At 48.3% G+C, this 27107-nt stretch overlaps 1 protein-coding gene across 1 annotated transcript in view; it reads left to right on the top strand.

The window, feature by feature from the left end:
• The window catches only part of MPPED1 (metallophosphoesterase domain containing 1), a 46574-nt gene extending 31422 nt beyond the window's left edge, over positions 1–15152 (top strand). The window contains exons 4-6 of the mRNA XM_026841061.1: positions 5898–6013; positions 10561–10674; positions 14193–15152. Of these exons, the coding sequence (XP_026696862.1) occupies positions 5898–6013; positions 10561–10674; positions 14193–14311 (349 nt within the window). The 3' untranslated portion in view covers positions 14312–15152. The remainder of the gene's footprint in view (positions 1–5897; positions 6014–10560; positions 10675–14192) is intronic.
• Positions 15153–27107: the final 11955 nt, after the last annotated feature.

Genomic DNA, 27107 nt, shown 5'->3' with positions numbered 1-27107 from the left:
AAAAAAAAAAAAAAAAAAGGTGGACTTGTAGGAATCCTTACTTGGAGAGAAAATTGAGTGAAAAGCAGTAGAAATAGCCATGAAACCGGTTGGTTGGTTACTGAGGAGAGGCTGAAAAGGCAGTTGCAGAGACTGGGTAAATTCAGCTAACGGAGCGATGGGGAGTGTGAAAATCTGAACGCCGGGAGGGTGTGAACAGGCACGGAGGTGTGCAGCGGGCATGGTGCTGTGTACCTGTGCGCTCAGGGCTGTGGGTCGCTGTGACAGGTTAAATCAAGACCAGGAAAAACCAGGCTCAAATGTCCAGCTGAGGTTTCTTGGGCTGGGAATCGGCGTGTGTTGGAGTCTTGCCTGCGGTTGCCGCTGCTGAACCCCGCTGCTTTGTGGTGCTCCGCGGCGCCGGACCCGTCACTTCTGCCCCCATGACTTTCAGCAGGTGTAGTCCGTAGGATGCGGTACAGGGTGAGTGTTGTACGGTGTAGATGTTGCGCAGTGTGAATGTTGTACAGTGTAGTTGTTGTTCAGTATAAAGGCTGAACCTGTGGAGCTCTGCAGTTGTGAGGGAGGGGAGCAGGAATGAGAAGACTAATTTGGTCCATTCTTTTCCCACTGAGCTTCTTTACAGTCACCAGCCACTCTCTGTCTGTCCAATAGGAGAAAAATGACAACAGTTGTGGAGGAAAGACTGAGCAGGTTACACGTGTTTGAGAACCTTTGAAATTTATTTAGTAAAGTAAGGAATCCTAGCGAGGGAACTTGTGTTTCAGCTGCAAGGGGCGATTTCTGTGGGAGACTTCGTGGACGCGCGGAGGTACAGCGGTCTGGGCGCAGGGTTCCAGTGCTGTGTGTGGCTGCTCGGGGGTTTGCCCACCAGCCGCCCCTTGGGCACGGTGGGGGCTCTGCGGCCCCTCGCCAGCCGTGGACCCGCGGGTCTGGGCGGACACGGAGCTTTCCCTGCAGCCAGAGCGGCCGCGGGCAGCCGGGGTGCAGCTGCCTCTCTAACCCTGGAGTGCTGGTGGTGGCCGACACCCCTGGCACCCAGGGCCCTGCCCTGAGGGGACGCGCTTCCCCGGGTGCCCCTGGCTGCCCCCTGCGCTCCTGGAGCCCCCGACCAGGTGTGGCCGGGCCCCGCGCAGGGTCCCCGTGGGCTGGGGGTGACCGAGGGGAAGGAATCCCTCTTTCAGTTAAAACCTTTAAACCCAGTCACTGGAGAATCAGATTTCACTCCCTGTTGCTTGTGACAAACATCCTGCACATGGAGAGTTTTCCCCAGTCAAGAGTCCTTTCTTGTGTCCCTTTTGTGTGTCTGCTGAGCGGGTGGTTTGAAAAGTGAAAACCTTCAGTTTTCACACAAATCACAGGTCAAATGCGTGTGGTGCATCACCACCCTTTACAGCAAATCACACGTAAGACTAAGTTATGCCCCATTTAAATGACAAAAGAATTCTTGGACTACATGGCAGCTCTTCCTAGTAGTAGCTGGATAGAAGAAGAAAAACTAATAAATAATTAAGGCCGTAATATGTTTGACCACTTCTTTTTAGTCTGACTTTTTTCTGTTATTATTGTAACAGAAATGCTCCTTTCAAAGGCAACTAAAGCGCTAATGATAGCTAAGAAGGTCGTTCCTGGGAGGTTAAACTGGTTTAATTAGAATTTATGAGAAGGTTACTATAAGAGTGCAGAAAGATGTTAAGGGGTTAACCTATAAGAGATTACATTGTAGTCAGTGTTCTGTTAAAGTTTGAATTAATTTTTCCCATGGGTTTTTCACATTCTAATTTTCAACTAAATGAGACATCTGTTTCAGAAAAGGAAAATTTGCTATGGTTGTCATAGCAACTATCATTCTGTAAGAAAATTATTCCAATGGTTACTTTAGAACAGAAAGATAGAAATTCAGTACATAAAGCAACATCCGATTGCTAGCACAAATTCTGATAATTCAGCCCTTTTTGTACGGTAGATTATTTGACCTGCAAAACTTGTTCATATGTTTTTAACATAAGGTTAATTGTGCTGTAAACAAATTCACTCCCAATATATTTTCCCCCTAGAGTCTTATATGTAGACAATCATTATTCTTATCATAATAATAATACTGCTGAATTTCAGTAGTATGTGGAGAGACTCAAACTGTTCACTTTAAGAAGATAAGACCTAAATCAAAGAACGCTTTTACAGGAGCGCTTCACTTCAGAGGTGAAATACGTCCATGATGTGTCTTTAATTGCCAAATATATTTTTCTTGGGTTTTTTTGAGAACAGCGGAATTTTCTCTTCTAGAGCAACAGTGTTTTCTTTGTAAAATGTAAAATATTATTTAAAATAATTCATTAAAAAATGACACTTTTCCTGAGCAAGCAGTAACTGGGGAACCCAAAATTTGGTGCTTGGTATCAAGACTTTAACTTCGCTTGCAGGTTCCATCGTCAGTGGAAATTCTGAACAAAGTTGTCTCTGCATGATATCCAGGTCACAGACTTGTTAGTGGGTATTAGAGAAGATTTTTTTTTTCCCTACTCAGAAACTTTGATGGCTGTTTTGCAGTAAATTTTCAGAAGAAGGGACTTGGGGATTTATAAAATCCCTGTGTGCGTACAGGGATGGTTTTGCTTTGGGGGTGGGGGCACTGGGGTGTGTGATTTCTCTTTCTTCTCTCAGATGTACAGCACACCAACATCCTCCGCTGAATCCTTTCTTGGACTTCAGATATTTTTTTTTTTTCCAGAAATATTCCAGACATTTCTCTCGATCTCGGGATTGTCACAAAAGACAGCATGATGGCAAATCACACAAGTTGTAACATCTCCCCTTCACAAAAGAACAGCTCCAGCATGCATAACTTACCAGCCCTGCGCGCAGGCAGCTCCGCTGCAGTCACCACAAAGGGAGGGAGGGAGGGAGGAGGGATGGGGGAAAGTGCTGCTTGTCTTAATAAGCAGATCATGCCTATTCATAAGGAGAAACGGGCTTTTTAAAGAAGTGGCTGTGCACAGGCCAGCCCTAGTAGAGGCGGGCAGAGACCTCGCAGCTGCACGTGCTGTTCCTGGTCATTTGGGTTTCAGCAGGATTTAAGGTGACTTCTGGCGAGACCGTGACAGTCACAGTTATTTCTCTTCATAAATGCTTCACTGAATCCTTAAAACAATCAGTCCGTAAGTGTTTGACCTTTCCTTCTCGGCCAGACACTGCTCTTTCCCCTCGGTCTCTTTCCCGGGGTGTGTTCAGCCCACGGGGGGGCAGGACGGTGCCTCCCCCACGTCCCACCCGGTGATCCTCTCCGTGGGCAGTGACGGGTGGGAGCAGGGGCCTCTGTTCCCTGACTCTCCCTGGGGCTTTAGAAGCACGATTTACTGTGCTGACACTGCCTTTGCCTCCTGTTTGCCCCTGCAAGCGTTTTCTGACGGTGAGGTTTTGCTCCTGGAAAACTTGCTCTGGGCCTAAAGACAATTTGCCAAAGAGCTGAATATTTTCATCTCTGTGTAGAAAGGTACTTGGCATGGAAGGCGTGGAACTCAGTCCCAAGGCAGGAACGGATGGAGGGTTTAGCAAAAGCCTAACCTCTGTATATTTTTGTAAAGCCTCCCACTTCTGTAATAGCCAAGCACCTTGCAGACTTTGGTTTGTTTCTTTTCAGGGCATTCCTGCGAGCTAAAAATACTCCCGTTCTGTTGATGGTGAGCGGAACGTAGAGACAGGCTGGTCGGGCTCCACAGACTGGGATTTGGCTCCGTGTGACTGGTAGCTTACTGCAGGATAACCCAGGAACTAGAATCCTTTAGGTTGGAAACACCTTTAAGATGGTCAAGTCCAACTGCCAACCTCACACTGCCAAGTCCACCACCAAACCCTGTCCCTAAGCGCCACGTCCACACGCTCTGAAACACCTCCAGGGATGGGGACTCCACCACTTCCCTGGGCAGCCTGCTCTTCTGGTGAAGAAAATTCTCCGACTGTCCAATCTAAACCTCCCCTGGTGCAACTTGTGGCTGTTTCCTCTTGTCCTGTCACTTGTTACTTGGGAGAAGAGACCGACACCCACCTGGCTGCAACCCCCTTTCACACAGTTGTAGAGAGCAGCAGGGTCGCCCTCCGCCTCCTCGCTGCCCCGTGAGTTACCACCCCGGCAGTAGGAGGGTGAGAAGTCTCATACCTGTGAGCCAGGTGCTGCTCTTCCTGTGAGGGAGGGCTCCTGGGAGATGAAGAGCTAACCACAAAAGTGTGATTTTTTATCCCTAACATGTTTCTTAGCCAGCTGCCCTGGCCTCAGCAGCCTGACCAGAACAAGGTTTCCCCCTCATCACTACTATTAGCATCTCTTCTCCACACACCCTCCTCAGCTCCCTCACCACAGCTTCTGGAGGCTGGGATATATTTCTGGTCCCAATGGCAGATGTACAAAGTTTCACCTTTTTTTTTTTTTTTTTTTTTTTTTTTTTTTTTTAGCCTGGGACACCTGTTTATCCAGACCTTGGTTTTCCAGGGTGTGTGGTGACGAGCTAGGAGGTGAGCTCTTAGCTGTGGACACAAAGCCTTAGAGTCATCTGCCTAGAATAGTTGAGGCTCTTTTTCTCTGTGGAAGGAGAGTGGGAAGCCTTCTGCAAAGCCCCCTTCTTCCTTCCCTTTTCCCAGAATTTTATTTTCTCCCCCTGGGTAAGCCACATCCCTTTATATTTTCGCAAGCTGTGTATTTTTAAAACTGTTTTCAATAGGCATGTGCTTTACAGCATTCCAAAAGGAAAAGTGGAAAATATATCATCATGAAGACGTGCGAATTTTTGAAATGTTAGTCAAGCATCAGTAATGGAAGAGGATGAATAATAGCTTTATGGGCATTTTCTTTTGTCTTTGCCATACATGATGTAAAGTGGGGTTCAGAGAATGTGTTTGAAAGAATTCTTTCTGTCTTTTGATGCGGTGAGGGAGTGTAAAGCTTTCTTCCACAAAGTAACATCTCAAAGGGAACTATGGTTGATGTGTGTGTATTTATAAACACCAAGGCTGCAATTATCATAAACCTTATTAAATCACAGCAGCCTATTTGTTATTCTCCTAATATGGGTATGGCCAGAAGACTTCAGTCAAAAAATGATAAAAAAATTCCAACCTAAAACTAACCCTTCAGTTTTATGACCTAGAATTAGAGCATAGTCAGCAAGACATAATTTACCACTGTGATACAATTGCTGTGAAATACAGTTTTTTAATCAATGGGATAGCAAGATACGGCTAAATTGTGTTCTGACTGGCAGTGCTGCAGTCCCACTGCTCCGTGATGAGCTTGTTTTAAAAAATATAAATGCCCATCTGATAAGAAATCCTGAATATGGGAAGGCTTACTTAAAGCGCACCAGAGGACAGAAGAAAATCCCGTGTAAGAAAAGAAGCAGTATTCTTGTTCTGGTGGGATACTTCCAATTAGGGAAACAAAGCAGCATAGAGGACGTGTCCAACTTGGGAGCGGGCTCTGTCGCTGTGCCAGGATCTGTCCTTGCCCAGCTGGTCACAGGCTGCGGGCCAGACGTGACGGGAGCCAGCGTGAGCCATCGGCCCACACCTGGGTACCCCAGAGGTGTGCCGGGAGCCCAGCGTGCTAATCCGCACCTGGGGATCTTGGGATGCAGGTCCTGTGAGAGTCACTCTTCCCCTAGTTAGGGGAGTGCTGGGGGGTTTTACTGTACGCTGCCTACTGGAAGTGGTAAGGACTGCGCTGGTTTGCCACACAAGTAACACTGGTTGTATGGAAAGAGGGTTTTACTGTGCACGCAAGGAAGAAAATGAATATGCTGTTTGTGTCTCCAGGTTCCGTGCTCGTAGAGATCAATCTCCGTATTTTAATTAGATAACCAGTACATGGAAGTGGCACTGAAGACATTCTCCTCCTCTCTTGGCAGGCAACCTTGGTTTTATGGCTGGGGCTTTAATCTTCCACGAGGCCAAGCACTATTAGAGAAATGGAACCTTATTCCAGATGGAATAGATATTCTTATAACACACGGACCACCTCTCGGTAAGAAAATACTAGTGCTCTTAGCTGTGTGTTTCAGATGATTACCGTAACCGATGGCTCTCCTTGGACAAAGAGTGCAATCCTGACTTTCAGAGGGCAAAAGGAACATCCCTACTGGTTTCAGCAGCACCAGGACTTCAGCTCACGTTTATGTTTCATGGTTACCTGTGCTCTATGCTAGGGAATTAAATAACAGCTTAAAAAATAAAGCCTTAATGCATAAAGCCTTCATGAGCTTCATAAATAAGCGAGGTCTGGTCTTCCTGTGCAGCTGTCCACTCTGCCGCTGGTGAAGTGAGTAGATTTAAAGCATGGGGCCAGCTTGAAGAGAAATGCGGGATGGGATCTTCCCTTTTTAGCCCTTTCTCCCTTCCGTGCAGTAGCATTCCTCCTCCACCAAGTGCCTGGGCTCTGTATTTCTCCTCATCACGCTGGTGCAGCCTCTGCCTCACAAACCCAAATGCTGCCATGGTTTGCCGGTTCTTTGGGCAGCGTGGGTGAATTGCCTCTCCCTAATCCAATCTGGCAACACTAACAGACCAACAAGAAATAGGTTTGTGTTTTACTAATATTAATAAAGGTGATAAAAAAGCCAGGAGAGATTTCTTGTATTCCTGGATAGCAGCAAAATTACCTGTGTTAGAGTAATAATACAGTCACCGAAACTTGTCCAGATTCAGTAAAGGCTTAAGGCTTTTAACATGTTTTTCGACGCATTTAACACACAGCAAGCTATGTTTAATCAGCGGTGTGTTTAGCTCTCACTAATTTAATAAGCAGACACCAACGTGAAGCACGTTCTGAGGTGCTGAGCCGAGGCTCAGCGTGGGGGAGCGCTTTGTGCGAAATGAAGGACGTGGTTGCTTTAAACCCTCGGCGTCCCCAATTCCCTGAAGCTAAAACCCTCTTGTCTTCCACCCGTTCTTCCTCTCTTTCAGACCTCGGAGGAGAAAGTGTCTGAAGGGTTTGTGTTTTGTTGTTTTCCTTAGGAAGACCTGTTTGCGTTCCGCGGCTCACTAACCCTGGGCAGAGGGTTTCTCACAGGGAGGACCTCTGTTCTGATACTTCACCTCAGTGGAGTCTCATGCCCTGCCACAGAGGTTTTAATATGAACCTGCATCCTAAAAGTGGATGGCAGGAATGAATTGTTTAGACCTCGAGATACCGGCTCCCGACGGTTGGTACTGGGCATCGTCCCCGTTGGGCTCCAAGGCTCGGCGCCAGGTCTTTGACACCGCTTTGTGTGCAAGCCGCACGTAAAACTTTTTCAGAAGGTTTTTCAGCACTTTTATAGCCATTTTTAAGATCAGCTGTACCTCAGCCGATCCAAAGCACATCCCTGTGCCCAGCGCTGGAAACCCAGCGCTGCGAAGTGGAGGAAGGGGGCTGCTCCCCCCAGCCCCAGCCCCCGGGGACGCGGCCGCGGGCCCCGCAGGCAGCTCTGGGAGCGGCACAGCGAGGGGAACCCCTGGGGAGCCCTGCACAGCCAGCACGCGACAGGCGCGCTGCGGGAATAAATTTCATAGTGAATTTAATAATTGAGAAGTAATTCAGTAATTGTAGTAATTCCGAGGACGAGCCGCCCCTCTCCGCTGACTGTGATGGGATAACGCGAATTCTCCCTGTCCCCATGTCTCAGCGTCTGTTCTCTTTTTTTTTTAATTCTCAAGCTTCAACTGTCCTCCAGTGATTTTCTGTTTTAAAAGTTCCCATTTCTTTGTCTTTTTCTTACTGATGCATTAGTAGGTGGCTCGGGCATAGGACCCTCTGCCTGAGGCGTCAGCTATGGCCTCCCTGACACCCAGGGCCACGAATCCGTGATGCTTCAAAAGGAACGAGCACTCTGCTCCACTCGCAGAACCTCCTTATGGCATCGCTCTGTCCGCAGACATTTTGGGAGACAGGATCCTCCTTGACCCTCCCAGCCAATTACTTTAACCAGAAGGCTGATTACTGTTGTTCTGATCTTGGACAGCACCACTAGAGCTGTTCCTAATGATCATAAATAGCAATCAGAGCTCTTGCAAATTCCTCTTTTTTCTCCAGCACGGCTGCCTAAATCCTGTCCATCATCCATTTGCTGTGCTGCCTTCTCATTCCCTCACTTCAGAGGAGCACGCATCCTCCTAAAATAATTAATACTACGTTGTTAGATAGATTTAAAATTGCCTGCATGATTTAGATGCAGAAGTGCCCATAAGAGTTAATGGACTTTGTTTTTCTAAGTCAAGTTAGGCACGTAACGAAAATCTGAGGAGTTTTTCTGTATTCTGTGATTTTTTAGACTAGTGCTTTGGGATGGACCCAGGGCAGGGATACACAGGAGGTTCACACAGGATGAGAAAACAAAGTTAAAAAAGCTGTTACTGACCATTTCATTAGTAACCTGTTCATTATTAATAAAGATGCATCATATATGTCATAGCTTATGGAATACAATAGTCACAATGGTGGGAGCGGTGCTAAGGCTCATTTCTATATCAGCATATTTTTGTTACTGTTAGGTATAGCATAACTTTGCAAGTCTTTTCCCTGATCCCTAAGGATCTGCATTTATGATTCTTTTATTCATCTTCAAAAAGTTCACTTTTCTGTGTTTGTTTTTAATTTAATTTCACCTTTAAGTCTTCATTTGTAGCTGTCTGCTTGATTGTCTGTGACAAAGATTTATACTTCCCTGACAGCTGCAGAAACCTGTTTCAAGTAACCAAACATTAAAAAAACCCTAAGATGAACTCTAATTGTTAGCTAGGTGTAATCAATTATTCTTAGTTTGTGTAGTCAGGTGTACATAATAAGCTGCAAACATATGGGAAAGCTTCAGAAGGGTGATAATGCATGTAAACAAAAACATGTTCAACATAAATAATGCTTAATTTAATGGAGAAGTTAATTTTATGGATTTTTGTTTGTGAAGTTTTTGAAGTGGAAATACTTTTGGCTTTCTGTTCACCACAGACATTTTGACAATTAACTCTTTCAAATCATTGAGGTAACGAAGCCTGTGGTTACAGCGCGCTTGCTCTGGATTCCCGAGGAGGTGCTGGCCTCACTTTGGTATCTCAGATACTTATTTCCTACAGCAAATTTCGACCTGCGTTGCATACCAAGAGTGACTGATAAAATCAGTTACCAGAACGGAGCCCTGCTCTGTCTGTAATTCAGTGAGGTTTCTCTTTGTACATCCCCCCGACAGGATCCAGCCAGCGTCTTCTGAGGCATCTGAATGAATTAGAGCCCGTGCCCGTTACCAGAACTTCCTCTTTTTGACACGTAGGACGCTGCATTCCCAACTCATCTCTGAAAACTGGACATAGCTCTCTGAGAAACTGTGATACGAGGCAGATTTTTACCATTTTCATCAACCCCCACAGCACACTGAGCCCAGTTTTGGGGCACTGGCATCTGAAGAGGTGCATTTCTCAATGTGTGAACCTACCCTGAAGCTCTAGCAAATCGGAGAGCTTTTCCAAGAGCCTGAACACCACAGTTCTGGTCTTTTAAGCCAATTGGTTGGCTGCTGTCGAGCCATGCTTGAGCGGACGTCAAAAGTAAACGTATGAAAACCAGGTCCAGCCTCTGTACCTCTCTGCCTAACTCCCCTTTTCTCAAAGGCACAAGATACGCTGTTGCAGCAGCCTGAGAGATACAAAGCTATGACAGGCACCCGGGGAAAGTACCAGAGCAAAGAAAGGAGAACAGAAGGGTTGCATCTTTTAGGTTTTCAAATTCGAGCGTGATGAACACAAGATCAGTTACTGCAACCCCTCTAATACAGCAGCATCCTTATACTGCTGCTTCGAGAGAGACGCGAGGCTTCATCCCCCTGCAGGATGTTTTTAGACACCTATAAGCAAATTGGTGTACATTTTTGTCTGTATTGATAAAAAATGCATTTTTATACAAACCGTGTAAATAAATACAGCACTTGAAAACATCTGCTGCAGAAGGGCTGAGCTGCTCTTCCCGTCTGGGGGCTCGCTGTGTCGTGGAGTTCGCTCAAGGGTGTTGGGTTTAGGCATAAGCTGTGGGTCCCTCACCTGGGTTCCGCCACTGTCGGATTCAGTATAGTTTTATTATTAGCGACACGGATTCCATTACGTCAGTTAAAGTGTTCAATTAAAAAAATTAGATCCCAGGAGTAGATTTGAATAGCTAAATGTTGATTTAGATTCTTTAGAGACTCGCTTTGGACATGCTGCTCTTTACACCTCCCTCTCTTAAAGGAGGAGGGATGGATAAAGCATTACATTTTCCCATTAACAGCAGTGGAAAAATGCTTTAATTGCAGTGATTTTCTTTTCTTGAAAAATAACTAGCAAGAGTTATCATAGTGCTTTTTCTTCATATGAGCTTTTACAGTTTTCCTCAAGTATTTTTCCTTCCTTCCTCTTCTCCTCACCAAGGCAAACACCGTTTTTTCCACATCAGTCCTTTGGTGACGGCTTATGAAAAGCCATGAGACGTGAAATCCTGGAAGTGCTGTGCAGCAGGACAGCTCTGCAGATAACCTGTCTTCTTTCAAAGCTTTCCTTTCTTTTCCAAAGGTTTTCTAGACTGGGTTCCTAAGAAAATGCAACGGGTAGGATGTGTTGAGCTGCTGAACACAGTCCAGAGACGAATACAGCCAAGGCTTCACGTTTTTGGACATATCCATGAAGGTCAGAACATGTTTCCTTCTATCTATATTTAGAAACCACAAACACAGAAGTTGTCTGGTTTAACTGAGCATTTTCAAACTTGGACGTCTGAGCTGAAGCACGTCTGGAATTCAGATACTTGCGTAACTGCATATATAGGGATGGAGTTGGCTGATACATTTAAATATTTGTGCTACCGCTTCTCTTTCAGCTTCTACATCTATAAAACGGGGTGATGCCTCCTTCACAGAGAGGATTACTGTGAATTTTAAAATAAGAACACAAGTCCGGTAGTTACAGAAAATATTAGGATTGGTGGATGGTATTTTCCTCTGCTGAATCTCTGTGACTTAAGATAATTCCTGTAAGCTCTCTGTGTCTGTTTCTGCGTTGGTAAAATGGGTCGGAATGCTTTGGGGGGTGCTTCTAAGGCTTAATCTTCAAGATTGTACAATAAAGGTTGTCTCCCCCCATCAGTGCATATGTGAAGTTGAAATCAAGAGGGATGTCACCACTGACTTGTGTAGAAGTTCAGGATACTTGTTCATGTATTTATTTGCTTTGGTAGGGGAAACATTTTGCACCCAGACAAAACAAAGTGGTTCTCTTGCCTATTTGATTTTTAACTGGAAAAAGATGAGTTCCCTTCACATAAGTCAGTAAATGGTGACAATCGTACTCTGCTGAGTTCATCTCCAGGCAAAGGGAGGGGTAGAAGCTGCCTGCCGTGGAGAGGTCTGTGCTGTTCACGTGTTGTGGCAGCAAGGCTTCAAGCCGCAGCCCCACCAAGAGAACCTCAGGGCTGTAGACGTGTGCCCCTCGGAACGTGGTACCACGCCTGTGGTACCAGCTTCTTGGCATCGTGCGCTCACTGGCAGGGAAAGGTGCTCCACAGCCGCCAGTCCTCTGCTTCTGGGACTGCTCCAGCCTCTGAGGTGGGGTCTCCATGGGTCTCACCAGTGTCAAAACGAACAAGTGGAAAAACCGCCGTAGCTGGCTTTGGGGTTTCCGTGAAGATCCGTTACCCTTCCCAAGAAATCCCCCTCTCTGACTTGCTGCTGGGGCTTTCACCGTGCTAAGTGAGAAGTGACACTGCCGAGAGGTGTGCTGGTGCAAAACTGATGGGGACGACATTCAGGTTATTTTACGGCTCAGGGACTAAGCCCCTTCTCCTCCTGTGTCTCATCTGCGGTGACCCATTAATGCCTGGTTAATGTCCAAAGTGCTGCGAAATCACAGAGGAAACAAGCAACACGTAGGCAGTATTTTTTCATCACCTGTTGGAGCAGTCTTGGAGATTCCGTACGAGAGAGCAGGTGAATACAGCTCAAACTCATTGTCTTTTCAGAAGTGGTAAGCCAGGTGGGTTGCAGGGGATATAAGCAAACAGTTAGCAAGCCATGAAGCTGCAGGCAGGTAAACAAAATCACATCTGCTAAAACCGAGCCCAACTTTGGCTCCCAAGGGCAAAGAGTGGCACCTCCACCGAATGGTAAATCTTGTGAATTAATATAGTTGGCACAGTAGGCATCAGCACACAGAGACAAGGTACTCTTTGTTAACGATCATAATTTAGAGAAAACAAATGGGGAACTGCCTCGCCTGTTCTGCAGTGGGAGGCTGAGTCTCTGCAGAGGAGAATTCCCATCGCAGACAGCCTGTGCAGACGACGCTGCTCTTTGTAGAGAGAATGCATGATGTGAACAGATGAGTTCTTCCCCTGACTGAGCCTGGCTACGTCTGCAGCAGTCATTTACTGAACATTCAGGAGGAAGAGATGCTTAGAAGAGACGCTGCTTCCCTGTTCCCTCTCTGCACTGCTGTCGCTGCCCAAAAGTCCCTCCCCACGTCGCTGCTGCTGGACCCCGGGGACAGGCAGAGTGGCAGGGCCCCCCTGCAACCCTGGCTTCCCCTTACAGCCAGGACTTGGTTGAGGTCACGGCCAAGGAAACTATTGGCAGCAGGGTAGGAGTGAAAACTGTAGCATTCGGAATGTTCCAGCAAAAAGAGTGTATCAGCAAGCTGCTTCTGTTCCTCCCAAGGTGTCGCCGAGGAGCCGGGAAGTCCCGGCAGCAGCGCTGCCCGTCCCCGCGCAGTCTGTGTTTTACACAGAGCAATTGTTCTGTGGCAGGCAGCGAGTGATGGAAAGAAATGTCTGTGACAGGAACCTGACAAGAGTTTTCTTCCCTCCCTAGTCTCTAATTATAATGTGCTTTTTTCCATGGGGAGTCCAGGAGACCTTGCATTATTCAGGGTATTTTAAGGAACAAAAAAGAAAGGAATTTGGCTACCATTTCTTTGTTTGTAAATTATGCAACTACCAATGCTTCTGTAAGACACAAAATTTCACTCAGAAAAACTGTAGGACCCGAGGTACCTAGGGTTTGGATAGCTGGGACTGAGTGTAGGCAGCAGGGGATATGTTTCACTATTCACTTCATTAATGGTGAGACTGAATCTTAGTACAATGCTTCCTGCCAGGTGACTTCCCCCAAACCATGCATTTCTCATCGTATATCCATTTCTTCATACTGATTGTAATATTCCAGTGCAAGTTGCCAACATTCGGCTTTAGCGTAATGAAGCTTATGTTTTTTCCTAGTCATTCATGGGGAGATTTTTGACAATGTGGTGTGTCTCCTTTTCCATAACGCCCGAGCAGTTAAGGTGCTGCTGCAGCATCTCGCTGTATCTCTGCAGCAGCAGGGCTGGGAGCTGCAGTTTCTGCCCATTTACCTCTGGAATTGTGTGGCCCTGGTGTCTGGTCAGACATGAGATTGTAGTTAAAGCTTTTCGCCACTGGTGAGACATACAGCAGGGTGTTTTCTCCCAAGGAAATGCTGTGGTGTCTTAGGCTGTGAACTCACCTCGTCTGTCAGAGAATGCATTAATAAACCCATTTTTTAATCTGCCCGGGCAGGCATTTTAGCATCTTCCCATCAAACTGGGGGGAACTGGTTAACATGTTCAACCACAGAGGAAGAAGAGGTTCCTACTAGACAGGTCCTGCCCAGGTGCACACCCTCCCCTTGGCCAAGCAATTCTTTTTCTTACTGGTTGGCTAAAAGATGTACAATAAAGGACAGAAGAAGAGGTGGAAAGATGAAAATTGCCCAGATTTTGCTGTGCTGATGACTGCAAACTGAAATGATAAGAAATATTTATTTTTCAATGCTGCGATTATCTAAGCTCCATCTTCTCATCCTTTCTGAAACGGAGAAGGTTTTGAGAAAAAAGCTTTGCAGAGGAAACCAGCTGTCTTTGCAGGGAGGTTTGGCGAGTTCGCTGCCAGAGATGAAAGCCACTGGCTGGTGAGGGTCCATTTTGCTTTTCTTACGGAATTCAGAAGATGGCAAAAGGTTCTGCTGCAGGACAAAGGTGGTGTTACTAGTTCAGGAGACCGTGTTTTGCATGGAGAGGATTTTTAAATTCCGTCTGAGTAATAAATGTGGAACTCACCGTTGTGTGATAAAGGTGAATGATTAAAAAAAAGATAATAGTGAATAATGAGAGTAAAGAGAATTTTTCTTTCTTTGTAGGTTATGGTGTCATGGCTGATGGAACTACTACCTACGTGAATGCATCTGTGTGCACTGTGAATTACCAGCCACTTAATCCACCTATAGTTATTGACTTACCTACTCCGAGGAACACATGATTATAATGAGGATCTAAAGTTGTACCCAACACATTAGCAACTTTATATTGCTGGCTGAGAATCCCAGTAGGGAACCATTCAACAAAAACCTTCTTCTTTTTTCCCTGCTAGTTCTTCGCAGATAAATTTTGAGTGACAAAAGTGGATGAGGAACAAAGACATTTTGGTGCCAGAAACAGATTAAAGACTTTAACATTTCACCATTAAAATATTTGTGAACGCAGAAAGTGAATGCATTCCACATATATATATACATATACATATATATCTCTCAAGTAGGGACTTTTGTATATACCGTACATTATATTGGACATTAAAAGAACAATGTCTTTCAAAGGAGTGTTTCTTTAAGAAAGTTTGCAGTTTAAACTTAAGTGTTTAGACTAGGATTTCCTCATTTCAGATGTTTCCCAGTGAGCTCTTGGTAAAAGAAAAATGATGGTAAAGATTTTTTTCCCTTAATTAACGTGGCAAATACAAGAGATGGCGCAGGAAGGGCCGGTCACAGGAGAAAAGTTATTACTTCGAGTCCTCCAGGTCTAAGTCTTTGCATCTATTCAAGCCCAATGCAGTAGAGGCCCTAATTCACTGTACGGAAATGAAGTTTTACTACATCTGGCATTACAGATGGTAGGGGAAATGGTGCATATTGCCGGCGTGCTGTAAACAGCTCAACATTCGAGAAGGGAGACTGTGTTAAGTGCAGTATAAACTCAGGAATTTGTAACCTGGCCTCGCCTGTGAAAAAAAGGACGACATTTCCCTTAAAAAAAAAAGAAAAAGAAGAAGAAAAAACATAGCTGTGTTTTCATACGGTAAGGCGATATGTGATTGTATGTAAAAAGCAAAAAACCACCACGAAACCCACCCCTAATGCTCGGCAGTGGTGTGTTAAATAAATCCCACGGGGACTGTTTGTTAAGACCCGTTAACGGGACATGCAGCCACTGATGAGATTACTGGTTTGACTTTGGGCCCAGCCAGGAGTGATTAAATGTCGTTGTGATCCTTGTGTCCTCGGGGAGCTCCCGGCTGCCAAGGGGAAGGGCTCACCCCGAGGTGGGGTTCGGGCACCCGCTTCTGGGAGCTCCGTGGTGGCGTCAGCGGGGCGAGAGACGCGCACGGCAGCGGGGACGGAGCAGGGGCCACCTCACGGGGCCCCTCTGGTGTGTGCCCGCTCCCGGACCTGCCGAGAGGCCCCAGGCAGCTGAGCTGAACCCCGGGGTCGTGCTGCCTGAGACTCCCGGCAGGGCAGGGCCCGTGCCGGGAGCGGCCGGGATGGCCACTGCTGCGGCGCTGCCCCCACGCCCCCCTGCAGCTCCGCCGGTGTGCGGGGGTCTCGGTCCCAGCCCAGGCAGGGGCTTGAGAACTGATCCCAAACCCACCGCCAGAAAAAAAAAAAAAAAATAAGACAAGATTATTTTTACCTCTCTCAGTCGCATACGGCTGAGGATGTGAAATGTTCCTTGGCTACGAGGCACGAGCAGGCTGGGACTCGGCACCCGCCAGAGCAGCTGCCTCTCCCCAGGCAGCCCCCGCCCACCGCAGCCTCCCCAGCCCCGGGGCTGGGCTTCCAGATGATGCCGTTTGGTAGCCCCTGAAGCCAGAGACTCCAAAACTACGATGGTCTTCAAGGAGGTTGCTGCAGGGAGCGCGGCCGGTGGCAGCACCACGCTGGCTGGCCCTGCCGAGTGCCCCGCTGGCCGGGGCTGCGGGGAGGGAGGGAGGTGACAACCAGACGGAGCGGGTGGGCGCCTGCTCGGGCCTTGCTGCAGGAGGGACCCGGAGGGGAGAAGGAGCAGTTCATCTCCTCCCGTCACTGACTGCTGCCAGCAGCCGATGTAAATGCTTCAGAGGAAAGAGGAACGAGACATTCCTTAGAAGGCAATTTTTGGAATAATCTGCCCATGGGGATCTTTGCCCCCCTCCCATTTATTCTTGTTTGTATGAGAATTTCTCCCTTAAAAACCCATATTATCGCTCACTGCTAATGTAATTCACATATAGTGAATATAACTGCAAATGTTCTTTTCTTTCAGGTACGTTCCCATCCCTTTCTTGCACGTCTCTCTGCATCTGTGATTTCAGCGATATTTTGGAACAGTGAGCTCCCGGGTGATTATGCACAGTGCATTAGAACAACACCATTTCACTTATCCCTCTTCGTGTGCTGCTGTTCGGGTTTATTGACTGTCCCTTTGTTCCCTTTTTATGTGAAAAGTGTAAATAGGAGTACTTATATGTACCTTCGTTGTGCCATTTGTTATTTTCTATACTGCCATTATGTTGCTTTTTACTCACTTTGTCTAGAAATTAAAATCATTTCAATTCTAGCTAGACTCTATTTCCAACCCTCTTACCTTCCCATCCCTCCTCTCCTTTCGGCATGTCCTTTGGGGGTTGGTGGGAAGCAGCGATGCCAGGAGAGGACCCTCCTCTTCCTTCCTCTCCGAGCATTTGGAGACAGTGCCCTCGTACTTTCTCTCCTGATCGTTATCCAGTGCTGTTCTTCAGTTGTGTGGGATATTTTGGGGTAATAATAATACATACTTGCAACCCCCCCGTGGAGGACTGTGTGAGCTGCCCATGGCCCCAGCCGGGTTTTCCCTTTGAGAGGTGACAGCTGAGCTGCTCTTCCCTGGTTTTCACAACCATCGCCCCCTTCCTACCAGGCTGTGCCCATGGGGGGATCCTTCTCCCCTGCTCTGGCCCGTTCCCTGGGTTTGGTGGTGCCCTTGGTGACCCTCGTCACCCCCGTTGGGCTTTGCTGTCGGGGGCACCTCGTCCGCTGTGTGGGGTGAGAGCCCCGGGGCTGGGGGTGCTGCTGGCTGGGGCACGGAGCCGTCTGACGTTTGCCCGGTCCTCGCCCTGCTTTGGGAGTTTCTGTTTCTTGGCTAGTGCCTAACCCATGACCCTCCTTTGCCTCCCACATAAAGCTCTTTCACGAAGGCCTTTAGCAAAACCTCTGCAAGTGTCCACACCAATTATATCAGGGATATCACTTCTTGCCAGGACTTTGATGTACCAGAAGCTTTCAAACAGATTAAAGGAACAGGTTTTTCTTTTCCACAAACCGCTTGGCTTTGTTCCCCTGCTCTGGCCCGGTGAAGTGTATTCCCTCTCTAGAGCACAGTGGGCTAAAGCTGAGCCGAGTAATTAACCTCCCTCCCTGCCACGGGCCAGCGCTCCGCGCGCCCTCACACTCGTGCCGTTTGCTCCTGTCGGCGCGATGGGGGCCGGTTGGCAGGCAGATCCCTTCCCGCTCCGGAGGAGAAGCCGCTCGCGTGCTCAGAGCGAACCCGGTACCGTGGCTGCTCCCTCCCTGGTTGTCCCGGGAGCGGCGCGGCACGGCGAGCCTCAGGGGATGGGGACAGCCTGGAAACAAGGACCCCGGCAGGTTGGCCCTTTCGCTTACTCTCATTACATTTCTCTTCTGTCACTTTCTGCTTCTGGACGGGATGAGCAGCCTGGGGAGGGCAGATGGGGAAGGGCTGGATGTTATAAACATGATGCTATGGCTCATGGTAGCGTTAAACTGCAAAATCAGGGAAGGAAAATGCTCTGTGCCACCCCCTGAGCTGCCCAGTACCCCGGGAAGGCGGGGAGGGCCGAAGGGGCACTGAGGCACCCTCCCGCCAGCCCAGCCCCAACACCCTGTTCCCCGCCGCGGTCTGAGCCCGGGCCGGGCGGCCCCGCTCCCTGATGGCTGAAAGTTGGGAATATTAGAGGCTATTGGGGTTGGTGGCACGAAGCTTTGCACAGAGGCCACTGGAGCAGAGGGGAAGGGGTCACAGAGGGTCCTGGGTACCTTCCCCCAAGGGCCCCCTCGGTTGGGGGTGGCTGGGGATGCCGCAGCAGGGACCCAGCCTGCGGGTGCATGGGGCCGCAGGCGATGCTGGCGCGGGGCTGGTGCCCCCACCTGCCCCTCTGCACGGCCCGGAGCCCCCGGCCCCCCGGCTGGGCGCAGTGGGTCCTGCAGAGGCTTGTCTCTGTCCCTTTGGGTTTCCATTTCAGGTGGGCAGTGCTGCCCTTCCACCGAGACACCGGGGCCCCGAAGGGGTGACGGTTGGGTTCCAGCAGCACGGGCACACAGGGGGCTTTGGGCAGCCAGAAATACCCTCGTCTGCGCCGGGTACTGACCCGCCTGGCTGCAGCGGGGATCTCACAGCCTCCTCCAAACTCTGCCTCCCACCGTAATGGCCTGGGCCAAATTTTCTGGAAATAATGAAGTTAGGCAGGATGAAGCTATTTTAGTGGAGTGGGCAATTAAGCCCGTATTTATTTCTTCTACTGTTTTATAAGGCCGTTGCATGGCGCAGCCATTCTGATTGCATCTGTTACCTGATATTTTAAAATGAGCAGAGAGCTGCTTCATACGGACGTGTGGCGGCTGCTGATTACTCTTCCTTTGTCACCGACTCCTCTGCTTCCCAGGGCCGGTCCCTGCCACTTCATGTCACACATGGTGGGGGTCCCCAGGCAGCTTCTCACCATGGGCACCCCCACTCTGGATACCTCTGTGGTGTCCCCAGGGATGACGTGTGAGCCTTAACCCACCCTGGTCTTGCTTTTGAGCCCACAGACAAACCGAGGACCCGCAACAAGCCGAGAGTGGTGTAGGACAAGGGGTGGGTGAGCCTGGGGACATCTCCTGGCATCACCCCGAGTCTCTCCGGGTCAGCAGGTACCCACACATGGGGAAGGTTTGCCTCTGTGGGGAGGGAGGAGCCCTGCTCCGGGGGAACAAATGCCAACTCCAGTCAGAGCAGAGGCAGCTCCTCAGCAGGCGGCCGAGGCGAAGCGTGGCAGAGCAGGGCAAACCTCCAAGACGAGTGCCCACAGGTCCCCTGGGCCCCAGCATCAGAGTTTGTTTGTGAACCGATAACCTCATGGCCTGCCCGCTCCGCCCCTCCCTCGTGCGCCAGGTGACGCAGCACCCTCTGCCCTGGAACAGCTTTGCCGTCCTCGGTAGCCACGTACTCAGGAGAGGAAGAGCTGCTGTGAAACCACCAAGGAGTCAAGAGAAGGAGCTGCCTGGAACCCGCCGCCCCATCGTTTCAGCCTGTGCCCTCAGGTCCCCATCACCGGGGAGCGATGGTTTACCCACACTCCGCCAAAGCACCTTCCTTCCCCGCCTGTTACGCTTGTAACAGACTGTGTACATAATTACATTTATTGCTTGTTCAAAAAGAAATAATAGCTCTGAAGTATTACCTACCGGGTCCGTTTCTGCGGATGCCCGTAACAACAATTAATCACACGTATTAACACGCGGTCAAGAGCCCTGTCAAAGCTGGAGCTTTCGAGCAGTAAACAGAGCTCACACAATTAGCAGTCCCCGCTCTGAAAACACTTGGATTGATTCATTGTTCCTCCCAACACCTAAGAAAGTCGGGGAAGTAATAAATCACGAAAATAGAGACAAGGCACTCAGCAAACTATGATGAAGACACTTCATCAGCCGCCTTCAGCTCTGCGTCCGTGTCGGCACCGGCCGAGCTGGCTGCACGACAGCTGTAACCAACACCAGGGTAAACCTGGAAACACTGTGCTCTCGTCTAAGTTAAAAGCAGGGGATTTCTTAATTGCTTTTAATCCACCTGCTACCGAGCAGATGCTGTCCCTTGAAATAAAGGTACAGGGCAGAGATTTTCATCTGAAGAGTAGGACTTTCTACATGGAGCCCACAAGGGCGGGTGGATGGAGGGGCAGAGGGTGCAGCTGCATTTGCTGGTCAGGAAAGGGTCCTTCCACCCTCCACCAGCTCAGGATGCCACAGCAAGAGACACCTGGGTCCTGGGTGTGCTTTGTCAAAGCAGCTCCTTTTAACTTGCAGGAAAAAAAAAAATCAACATTTGCTAAAGGAATAAAAGAAAAAAGGACAACAGCAGCAGAAGAGGAACGGCTCCTCCAAACTTTGAAGCTGGTGTTATCTATTAGAAACAACAAAAGGAACTCAAAGCTGGGAGATGGAAAGCAACAAAATGTATGAAAGCAAATGACTTGAATGGGGCTCTCAGAAGTGACGGTGACGTTTTGTGCTCCCTATTGGCTTCATTTCTGTTTCTGAGAGAAAATGGAGAGTGTCCTTCAAAGAGCAGTGTTGTCTCAGTAGTCTCTGCGCTGGCATTATTAACACTGGTTGTGTTCAGCAATTGTGGTGTTGGTCTAACAATCATCAGGAACTCACAACCCTCATGTAGAGTCGAAACGGGAGGGTGGTATGTGGGGTTTTGATTTTTAATGAAGAAAAAAAGACGGTTTTATTCTTTTAAAAAGTTCCTTATAGCTGTAAAAGGCAGGTACTTCTCTTGACTCCTCGATGGCTTCCCTGGCTTTTCCTCTCTTGTGTACATGGCTGCAGAGGGCTGCAAAGTTGCTCCCCCATGAAGAGGGTGCTGGTAGCAGTGGGAGTGCAAAGCTGAGCTGAATCCATGCAAGGCTCTGTCAGGAGCCCAAGGCCCATTGAATCCCGAAACCAGCTTACTCCGTGCGGAGCAAAATGACCCAAGCCTGGTTTCCCAGTCGCTCAGGTCCTGGCAGCACCCAGCCCAACCTCCCGCTCCAAGCCAGGCGGGCTGCGCAGGGCTCCTCCGGCGCAGGCTGGAGTATCTCCAAAGATGGAGAGCTCATCACCCCCCCGCGCGTCTCCGCTGGTGTTTGACCACCCTCGTGGTGTAAAATGCTCCTTGTAGGAGGGGAAGCAACCTGCAACGCTCCCCGTCCCCAGTGTCCCCCAGCCTCTGTGGCTACGCAGTGGCTTCCTGCGTGGTGATGTCCTGGGTGGTGATGTCCTGCACGGTGACATCCTGCGTGGTGATGTCCTGTGTGGTGACATCCAGTGCGGTGGCTGGCTCAGAGCTGGTACGCAGCCTCCAGGCAGCCGACACGTCCATCTGACTGCCCCAGCCCCTCCAAAACCTAGTGTACACGGGGAGCCACAGCACATCCCCAGAGCCTGCCGTTTCTCTTCCTTCTGCCCCGATGCCTTCAGTGCAACAACGTGATTTGCTTCAGTTGTTCTGGGAGAGCAGGAAGAAAACCTCCCCTGAAGAGATGTGTGCTGGGAAATGTCTTGGTCCTATGGAAGTCAGCAGAGTATGAGCACCGACCTCAGCAAAACAAACATCTAAATGAGTCTGAGCCAAGAGCAGCCTCGTATGACTGCACCCTGAGGCTTACGCGCTTTTGGGGGATGTTTTCAAGAGCTGCCGTGTTTATCTCTGCTCTGTGCCCTTTTCCAGCGGAGCTGGAGTAGCTGAGAGTGAGACCCGTTGTGCTGGACCTTCATTTCCCCTGCCCGAGTGAGAGCAGCCTCCTTTCCAAGGGAAACACGCTGATCGTGTTTTAATGGAAGATCGTGCTCACTGCGTCTGAATTTTATTCAGACTTGCACTTCATTTTTGTGACTTTTTTTCAAGGGATGTGTCAGCTTTCCAAGGGAATACATCTTCAAAGTGGAAGGTAGGTGCCCCTGCGCCACCAGAGTTTTATCCCTGCAAGAGGCAGAGGCTCAGGGTGCTGGGCTATGTAGTTATTTTGCAAGCCATGGCAGTTTAGTTCAGGTTTAACTGAGATATGAGACTTCAAATGCAGGAACTTCAGCTATAGCAAGCGAAAAGGTTCATTCTCTGGGGAAGGATTTTGCTTTAGAAGTTGTTCAATTGATGATTGCCTTTGATAAGTAAATACGATTCACAGTCTTTACTATTTCCACAAGAAAAGTCTAAGAAATTTTGTGTGCTGGGGCAGTGAAACACAGTGAGAGCATCCCCTCTCTGGGTACTGGGAAGAAACAGAAAAGGAGAAAACCAGGGAGGCAGATCAGCTGTTACATGGAGAAGAGGAGGAAGAAATATTCTCCGAGGGCCAGGCTGCCACCAGAGTGATGAACTGACTCAGAGTCACAGCCCAAAAGATGATCCTTCATGAAATCAAAAGCCACCGCTGCGCTGATTCCTGGTGCAGCTTAGTAAAGGTTACACTCCAAAAGGAGCTGAGGGAGAGCATGTCTGAGGTGTCCTCTTGGCACTAAATGGGGGAAATCGGAAGATGCATGGATGTGACAGTGAAAATGCCGCTTAACTAGGTAGGAGGTGTAAGTTAAAGAATTTGGGGGTTTAGGACACTAGAAAAACTTCACCGTCTGAAAGAGCTCTTCGCAGAAGACCAGGCTGTCCAGAGCTGCAGGAAGGGGTTTCAGTTAACAGAAGTGTGCGAGCAGGGGCCACCGAACCCTCAGACTGTACAAAACCTTCGTGTCAGCGATGTATTACAGGGGCAAAACCTGTGCTGTGCAGAAATTCATAAATTGATGATGTATCAAGACTAAAAGCCCAGGTAATAAACACCAGGAATAGGAACGGCTTGTTTAGAAACACGCATTTGAACGAGCTGATATTAATGAAACCTAATAGGATGGCACGTGGCGGGAATGTTGATTGTTTATAATCTCTTTAGAAAAGATCAACTCGTCAAAAGGCAAATAAAACTGGCTCACAGGATAAAATGGTGATGCTGGCAGCTGGGATGTTTATTCACCCACTGGACCTAAGACGCAAAGCTCGTGGTGTCCCTCCAGGGGACGTGCAGCTGACACCGTTCCCTTCGGCTGGGCCTTACCAGCCATCCCTACAGAGCGTGGCTACCCCTACTCAAAGGCACATCAATAATGGCTGCAGCATACCCACACGAGGAGTTACGGTTCATTCTGAATGAGAACGTTCTAAGGTGGAGATTTCAGTCTGCCAGAATTTCTAAAGCCCCTGGATGACAATTTTCTGACCAAAAGGCTACCTCCAGCAGGAACAACATCCCCATCCTCTCTCAGCTCATGAACAAGGAGAACTGCTTCACAGAACAAGGATGTTGAAGCAGCTTGAGGTATCAGCAGCCAGGACTTTGATCACACCCACTGTATGAATGTAAAATAAGGAGATAGAACAAGTCAGAGAAACTCTTTGTCTTTCAAAAGGGCAATTTCACAAAGCCGAATACTAACGCATCTGTTAGGAGAAAAAACATGGAAGCAGGAAAATATAGAGATGGTATTTGCAAACTGTTTAATCGCATTTGCCAAAGAACAGTCCCAGAATCCAGAAAGACCCAAACTAATTACAGAAAACACCCCATACTGGTTTTGAGGGTAAACAGAAGCAGGCTGGGGGGGGACAAAAAAAAAAAAAAAAAAAAAAAAAGGAAAAAAAAAAAAAAAAAAAAAAAAAAGGAAGATGTAATCCAAACCGATGAAGGGAGAAATTTGTGTCAAAAAGTGATGAGGAAAGCAAACATGCACAGGGAGTATCAATGGCCTGGAATGATAAGAATACAAAAGCAAATGGGAATGAGAGATTCACCAACAGTATTATTAAAGAGGTGGAATTTTTAAGTATCTTTGCTGTGTGCAGCCACAACGGCCAGGTGGTAGTGGGCCATTACACACTGCTGGTGATCGGGTACTTTTAAATCCCACAGGCCTTAAACAGCAATTACCAAATCTCCTGAATCAGAACTTTGCATCTGACAAGTTGGTGGAGGAGCTTTTTAAACTGCTAATGATGAATTTTCAGACACATAAGGACATGAGAGAAGTCTCAGGAGTCCAGAGAAAGCTGAAATTGTGCCAATATTCTAAAAAGGGAAAGAGGATGGCCAGAGTGAGAGAGTGTTAGCCTGACTTTGATCCCCGGAAAAAAGCAGTGATGGGATTGATTGTGCAAGGCTTCAGTAATAAAGAATTAAAAGGGGCTAATAAAATTAAATGCTAATCAAGGTGGGTTTAAGTAAAATGGATCTTCTCAAACTAATTTGATATCTTTTTATGAGATTACTAGTTTGGATGACAAATGAAATAGCGTTAAGGTAATAGACTTCTGTAAGGCACATGACTTGGCACCATTGTCTCGTATTTTGAGGAGGAAACGGGAATGATATAATTCGCCATGGCACACGTTAAATGGATTAAACCCCACCTAACCGATGTAATTAAATGAGGAATCATCTTTAAGAGGCTATACGTTTTGTAGGGTCCTCCAGGTGGTGGTTCCTGTCCTGACATGATTTAACTGCCAGATCTTGACCGGGAAACCTGCCTCCCCCCAAAAATGTTACTGAAACTTTTTGCAGATGAACCAAGTGTCGAACTGCAGGAAATACTGAATAGGAGGACTCAAAGGCACACTCTGATCTAGATGGTGTTTTAGAAAATGAGGTACAGCAAATTGGTCTACGTGTCAGCATGGCCATGCGTGAAGTCGTATCCCTGAACACAAGGACATGGGCCAGAGTGACTTTGCCTCGGGTAGGAGAGCTCTGAGAAAGAGGACTTGGCTGCGGGTCTGGCTGGCAGAGAGTGCCTGGAGTGCCCAGTCGGTGCCGCGGCCAGGAGAGAGAATGAAGCAGCTGAGCGGGCAAAGCTGGCAGAAGCAGGTTACGTGTCCTCTGCATTTGGCATCCCTACGGCTGAGATTTGAAAAAGTCCCAGTTTGGACATCTCCAACTCTAGCATGATTTTGAGAAGTTGGAATCGACACCAGGAGGACCCATGGAAATGGGAAAAGGGCTGGAAATTTTTCTCTAAGAGGTGAAATCCAGGGAGCTCACTGTCTGGCTGAAAAAAGAAGAGCTTCAGGATGACTTCACCATGACTTTTGTGTAACTGCAGGGTGCACAAGCTGGAAGCTGCACAGAGGCAAATTCATATCCGAAATACCATAATCTTAAAAATACATATGTATTCGTATGTATGTATATGGTGTTTTCTATACAAAGAGACTAATTAGCCACTAGAACAACCTTCGAATGATTGTGCTGATTCTTTGCAACTGACAATTTTAAGATCAAGATGTGCATCTTCAGACAAAAATTAATTATGGGAGTCCCATTCATTAAAAACAAACAAACAAACAAACACCCCCCATGTGAACACTTTGAGCTTAACTTATTGGACTTTGGACCAGGCCCTGCCTTAACTTGGGGAATTCTGCAGAATGACCAGTGGCCGGGGTGCTTCTACCTCTGTTGTCTCGCTGGGGCTGTGCAAACCACTGGAACTAAGAAAAACGCTCCTTTGCCCAGACATGTCATTTCACACCCTGGCAGGCAATTAAAATGCAAATTAAAAATGTTAATTAGAACTGTTTCAACATCTACTCTAATTCACAAGATGGGAATTCTGTACAGTGTATGGAGAAAGATGCATTGTTCCTCGGGCAAAACCCTCCCGCCACTCTTGCCCTGGAGTGAGCCGAGCAGAAATAGCTGCTACTTTCTTGAAAACCTGATTGCAGGGGGGAAAAAAAAAAAAAGCGCCAAGGTATGATCCTGATCTCAAACACTGGGATAAATCCAGGGAAGCCAGGGGAGTCACGCTGTGTTGACAAGACCAAGCTCAAGCCGTGTAAAAATACTTACACTGAAAGAAGGTGTGAAAGGGTACCCACCCCCCAACAAAATGTCTGTTACACTCGTTTCACTGTCCCCCCTCCGTCTTTTTTTTTTTTTTTTTTTCAAATCACAGCCAATTGCCGTGTAATGATGAAGACAGACCTGCACCAAGGCAGGGCTCGCCGGCGCTGGACGGCAGCCGGGGATAACTTGCTCTCAGTGCGGGTCTGGGAGGGCAGGAGGAGGCTGTGCCACGGCGCTCGGCCCCCCCAGCACCAGAACTGGGGCTTTATCACGCCAATAGCTCTGTAAAGGCATCCTGGCAGGGCTTCTTTCCACATTAAATATGCAGTTGCTCCACTAAGGCTCATCCCAATACACCCTGATGTTTAAGACAACTTTCTTCCCTTTCCTACTTAAAATCTACCTACATCAAAGATGAAATCCGGATGCTCCCCGAGCTGTGATGAGGTTGTTTTTACAGCTATTTGAGCAGCACGTTATACCCGCTTATTTGAAGATGATGATATTTGTATTGTTGCTAAGAATTCATGCCAAGCATAATTTTGGGGCGTCGTGAAGATATCATATTTGCATATTTTAAGTATTGATATAATACAAAATTCTTTTTATGACTCTTTTCACAGCATAATAATGCTCTTCGCATTGTGTGACAGCCTTTAGCATAGAAAAATTCAAAAACAGAGGAAAATTATTTTTTAGAAAATGGATTTTTTTAAAATCTGATTTTCTTGTTCCCATGTTTGGAGCATCCCTTACTGCTCATGACCTGCTGCATATCATCCCGATAAAAACAGTAATTGCACAGAGATACAGGCACTTCACACAGCAATGCCTTAATCAAACAAATGGCTGCATTCGGAAGAAGTTTGATTTTTTTTTTCTTTCTGAAGCACAGCTATTTCCAGCCTTGCAGGCTTTATGTCCGCTGCCGCTGTAGACGGCCCCTGTGAATCTCCCTTTTTGTTCAGCTCCGTCCCTCGGCCCAGCCCTTCCCTGCTCCTTCAGCCTCGGCGCTGAGACTCGGTTTCTGCTCTCGCAGGCTCCACGCCCAGCCCGGGATGGAGAGCGCCGGGCCAGAGCCTACAGACCCCTTCCTCCCTCCCTGCCCGCTGCCCGGCTCCCGCCCCTCTTTCCCCCGGTCCTCAGCCCCCAGGGAAGGGCTCCCCGCCAGGCGGCCCCGGCCCTCCGGCGCTGCCCCGCCGCGCTTGGCCCGAGCAGGGGCGTGCGGGGCCGAGGGCCTCAGGTGCGCTCGGGATGTGCCAACGAGCGGCACGTGCTGCTGCGGGTCCGCAGGTATCACCGCGGCCTCCAAGTGCGGGAAACCGGAGCGGCGGGGTGGCGGAGGAGGAGGAGGAGGAAGGGCCGGGGCCTGGCGCTGCCCTGTCGG

Source organism: Athene cunicularia, assembly GCF_003259725.1.
Source record: "Athene cunicularia isolate RWA chromosome 1 unlocalized genomic scaffold, athCun1 chr1_part2, whole genome shotgun sequence".
In the NCBI taxonomy this organism is placed as follows: Eukaryota; Metazoa; Chordata; class Aves; order Strigiformes; family Strigidae; genus Athene; species Athene cunicularia.
The sequence above is the reverse complement of the archived record's forward strand: the minus strand, read 5'-3'. Positions and strand labels throughout refer to the sequence as shown.